This window comes from Nicotiana attenuata, unplaced genomic scaffold (assembly GCF_001879085.1).
Source record: "Nicotiana attenuata strain UT unplaced genomic scaffold, NIATTr2, whole genome shotgun sequence".
In the NCBI taxonomy this organism is placed as follows: Eukaryota; Viridiplantae; Streptophyta; class Magnoliopsida; order Solanales; family Solanaceae; genus Nicotiana; species Nicotiana attenuata.
The window spans coordinates 124,353-128,974 of record NW_017673493.1 but is presented as its reverse complement, the minus strand read 5'-3'; the positions used below and the strand labels follow the sequence as shown (position 1 = coordinate 128,974).

The 4,622-nt window shown below is 38.2% G+C and overlaps 1 protein-coding gene across 1 annotated transcript; it reads left to right on the top strand.

The window, feature by feature from the left end:
• The first annotated feature begins 351 nt into the window (after positions 1–351).
• Positions 352–2,834, top strand: LOC109216526 (ABC transporter G family member 21-like). Its single transcript, XM_019380687.1, has 3 exons — positions 352–609; positions 1,215–1,396; positions 2,106–2,834. Exons 2-3 carry the CDS (start codon positions 1,331–1,333, stop codon positions 2,751–2,753), a joined length of 714 nt encoding a protein of 237 aa, XP_019236232.1. The 5' UTR covers positions 352–609; positions 1,215–1,330; the 3' UTR covers positions 2,754–2,834.
• Positions 2,835–4,622: the final 1,788 nt, after the last annotated feature.

Below are 4,622 nucleotides of genomic sequence, written 5' to 3'. Positions count from 1 at the left end.
CCCCTGATTATGTTACCTGTGTTTTTTTCTTTTCTTTTTTTAAATATATTTTTTAATCCAGGAATTTTGATAGTATTTTTATTTAAAACTAATCAAATAAAAGATGTCCTAAAGAGATCAATAATATACTTAGGTGAAGCAATCAAGACCCAATTTAGCAAATTAGCCAGTGATCAAAAGTTAGTCTATTGGGATTTGTTAAACATCAAAACATTTTTTTACTCGTATATATATAACTTTTTGTCTGTCCTTGCTTTATCCCTTTAGTTAAGCTGCATTTTATAATTTTCTTCTTTTACCTTTTCTTGGTCATATCTTTCAATTTTAAGTCAAAGTAATCTCCTAGTCAAATGTAGGTTATAATAACATTTAACCTACAATATAGTTTTAACTCTAGATTTTTATTTATTTTTTTAAATTATACAGGTGTGTCTCCTGATACAAGGCAGGATGATCTCCATGAATCTTTACCAAAATCAGATCAAACTGAAAATCAAAATGCAACCAAACAGTTCTTAATAACCTCCTACAAGAAAAACATTTATCCAGCTTTGAAGGAGGAAATTGGTCAAAGTTTCAGGCACCCGATTCGATTATCTGCATCAAGAAGTAAGTGAAATATAATTTTTTTGTTTCTAATCATCGATTTTCTGAAGGGGGTTTCGGAGCAACGGTAAAGTCGTCTCCATAAGACGTATAGGTCACGAGTTTGAGCAGTGGAAGCAGCCACTAATGCTTGCATTAGGATAGACTGTCTACATTAATACTCTTGGGGTGCCGCCCTTCCCCGGACCCTGCTTGAACACGAGATGCTTTGCCCACCGGGTTACCCTTTTAGTTATTGATTTTCTGAAGGGAGACCTTGGAGAAACAGTAAAGTTGTCTCAGTGTGACCTATATATAGGTCACGGGTTCGAGCCGTGCATGGAAGCATCCATTAATGCTTGCATTAGGGTAAGCTGTCTACATCGATCACACCCTTGAAACGCGGCCTTTCCCCGAACCCTGCTTGAATGCAGAATACTTGGTACACCGAGCTGCCCTTTTGGTTACTATTTTTCTGAATGAGTCACAAGAACTCCATGGTGTCCAAAGGCGGAGTTATCAGGATTTAAACTTAATCGGTTCAACGTTGCGCTGAAGTCTGGCCGTTTACAATTTGATTGTACATTTCTTTTCTTTTTTAAATACTAATGAGAGTTATTTTCTTTCAGGTCGTGATGAAAATCAATGGACCACAAGTTGGTGGTTACAATTCAAAGTTTTGCTACAGAGAGGACTTAAAGAACGCAAACATGAGTCTTATTCAGGCTTAAGAATTTTCTAAGTCATGTCTGTTTCATTTCTTTCTGGACTCCTTTGGTGGCACTCTGACGCTAACCATATAATGGATCAGGTAATTTACCTATCTGTTTAACTTTTATAAGTTGACAACGTATAAGAATTTTTACTCTACCAGGTCAACTATAAACATCATTACAGGTAACTAACAATAATAAGCGGAATTAGTAATCTAAAATATAACATGCAATCTGCTATAATAGGTTAAATTACATTGATAGTATAAAAACTTGTTTATCCTAACATTACGACTTCTCTTTATTTTTATCCTTCCCGCAGATATCTTTAAAGATTTTAAGCCCCGGATATCTTAAAGATTTAATTAAAAAAATAAAATTAAGATATGTAAAGTATATTTACACTCTTAGTGCAGTTTAACCAATTATAGCATGTTATTATTTATTTTTCAGATTATTGCATTAGACTTAAAATTACTTGATGTTGTAGATTAACTTAACTTAATATTGTAAATATTCTTTATACAGCTGAGCACGTAACACAATCTCATCTTATAATTCGATGTTCATAGAAACATTTGTGCTAGACTAATTGAATGATTGCTCGGTGTTATTATTTTCTCCTTCCACTCGTTACCTACACTGCTTGTTTCAAAATACCGCCGGGTACGTGTCGGATCCTTAAAAAATAGTGTAATTTTGGAAGATTCGACAGAAGTACAACATCATTTTAGAGCATCCGAGCAACATAGCTCATTACTTTCCATCCTCAGCTTTCTCTAATAAGGCAAATTTCTAATTTAACAGGTGGGATTACTATTTTTCTTCTCAATATTCTGGGGATTCTTTCCATTATTCAGTGCAATATTTGCATTCCCACAAGAGAGGCCAATGCTTATAAGGGAACGTTCCTCTGGCATGTATAGACTTTCATCATATTATTTTGCAAGAACTGTGGGTGATTTACCTATGGAACTTATACTTCCAACAATTTTCGTGACAATAACATACTGGATGGGAGGTCTAAAACCTTCGATTATCGCGTTTTTATTGACCCTATTAATCATTCTATTAAATGTGCTAGTTGCTCAAGGACTTGGCCTAGCCTTAGGTGCAATATTAATGGATGTTAAACAAGCTACAACATTATCTTCAGTGTTGATGCTTGTGTTTTTACTAGCCAGTGGATACTATATTCAGCACATTCCATCGTTCGTCGCGTGGTTGAAATATGTATCGTTTAGTCACTATTGTTACAAACTTCTCGTAGGAGTTCAGTATTCGAGGTTTGAAGTTTATGAGTGTGGATTTGGTGAAGAATGCAAAGTGATGGATTTTCCAGCTATTAAATGTCTTGGCATTGATAATTTGGCATTGGATTTGGTAGCTTTGGTTGTGATGTTGGTGGTTTTTAGGGTTTTGGCTTATGTTGCTTTGAGGTTTTGGCATCAATAACAATAGTATTAGAAATGTGAGTTAAATTATAAGAGTTTGTATCTTCTTGAAGTTAAATAAACTGATTAACATATTCATATATTAGGATTCAGTGTAACCTTTGACCAAGAAAATTTGTTCTCAACATGATTTTCTATCACCCTGTGAGAAATGTAAATATGTGGGATGAATATTTCTAATTTCTGTTTCTCCTGCAAATTTTCTTTATTTCCCCAAAAGTAGAACGCCTGTAATATTAATTCTTGTTAAATTCAGAAAAATTTTCTGTCATGTTATTTTTCTCTTGACGTTAATCTAGTTCGGACATACGCGATTGAAGTTCTAATAATTCACGTCTGAAATTACAAATTTTATCTTAAATTGGTAAGTTACATACATGATTGCACTTCAATCACATATTGTCACGACCCGGATTTTTCACCCTCGGGAGTCGTGATGGCGCCTACTAGTGAAAGTTAGGCAAGCCAATTATTTCAATTATTTAGTCATTTTCATTTTTAATCCCTTAACAATTTCAAAACAAGATAACAAAAGCAGCGGAAATAATAATAACAAAAATAATGCGGAAGATGAAATTTGAAAGTTTAGATTAATACAAACTGCGGAAGTCTAAGTACAACTCTACCCAGAATCTGGTGTCACATGTCACGGACCATCTATGAATACTACAAATAAAGTCTGAATGGAAATACACGAATTTGTCTCTGAATAAGTAAAAACAGAAAGGAAATGATAGAAGGAGACGCCAAGGCCTGCGGACGCCTGCATGACTACCTCGGGTCGCCTGATGGACTGGAAGCAGCAACCTCTCTATGGTCCCCAAGCTGTAGCACCGGGATCTGCACACAGTGCAGAGTGTAGTATCAGCATAACCGACCCCATGTGCTGGTAAGTGTCCGGCTCCTCCTCATAGGTCAAGTCCTTGTCCAACTGGACAGTGCTGAAGTCCAACACGTGGGATGGATCGCCGTGATACTTCCAAAGTATGGACACATGAAATACTGGATGCACGGCTAATAAACTCGGCGGCAACGCAAGTCTGTAAGCCACCTCTCCCACTCGATCAAGAATCTCAAACGGCCCAATGAATCTAGGGCTTAGCTTGCCCTTCTTACCAAATCTTATCACGCCCTTCATGGGCGACACCCGGAGCAACACTCGCTCTCCGGCCATGAATGCCACATCACGAATTTAACCTTGCGGTCAGCATAACTCTTCTGCCTGGACTGAGCTGTACAAAGCCTATCCTGAATGATCTTCACCTTATCCAAGGCATCCTGAACTAGATCTGTACCCAACAACCGAGCCTCTCCCGGCTCAAACCACCCAACTGGCGACCGACACCGCCTACCATATAATGCCTCATAGGGGGCCATCTGAATGCTCGACTGGTATCTGTTGTTGTAGGCAAACTCTGCTAATGGCAAGAACTGATCCCAAGAACCTCCAAAATCAATAACACATGCTCGGAGCATATCCTCCAAAATTTGAATAGTACGCTCGGACTGCCCGTCCGTCTAAGGATGAAATGTTGTGCTCAACTCGACCCGAGTACCCAATTCACGCTGAACTGCCCTCCAGAAATGCGAGTAAACTGCGTACCCGGTCAGAAATGATAGACACGGGCACGCCATAAAGACGAACAATCTCCCGGATATAGATCTTAGCCACACTCCGAGGAATAGGAAACTGCCACAGGAATGAAATGCGCTGACTTGGTCAGCCTACCAACAATGACCCATACTGCATCGAACTTCCTCTGAGTCCGTGGGAGTCCAACAACGAAGTTCATAGTGATCCGCTCCCACTTCCACTCAGGAATCTCAATCTTCTGAAACAAACCACCAGGTCTTTGATGCTCGTACTTTA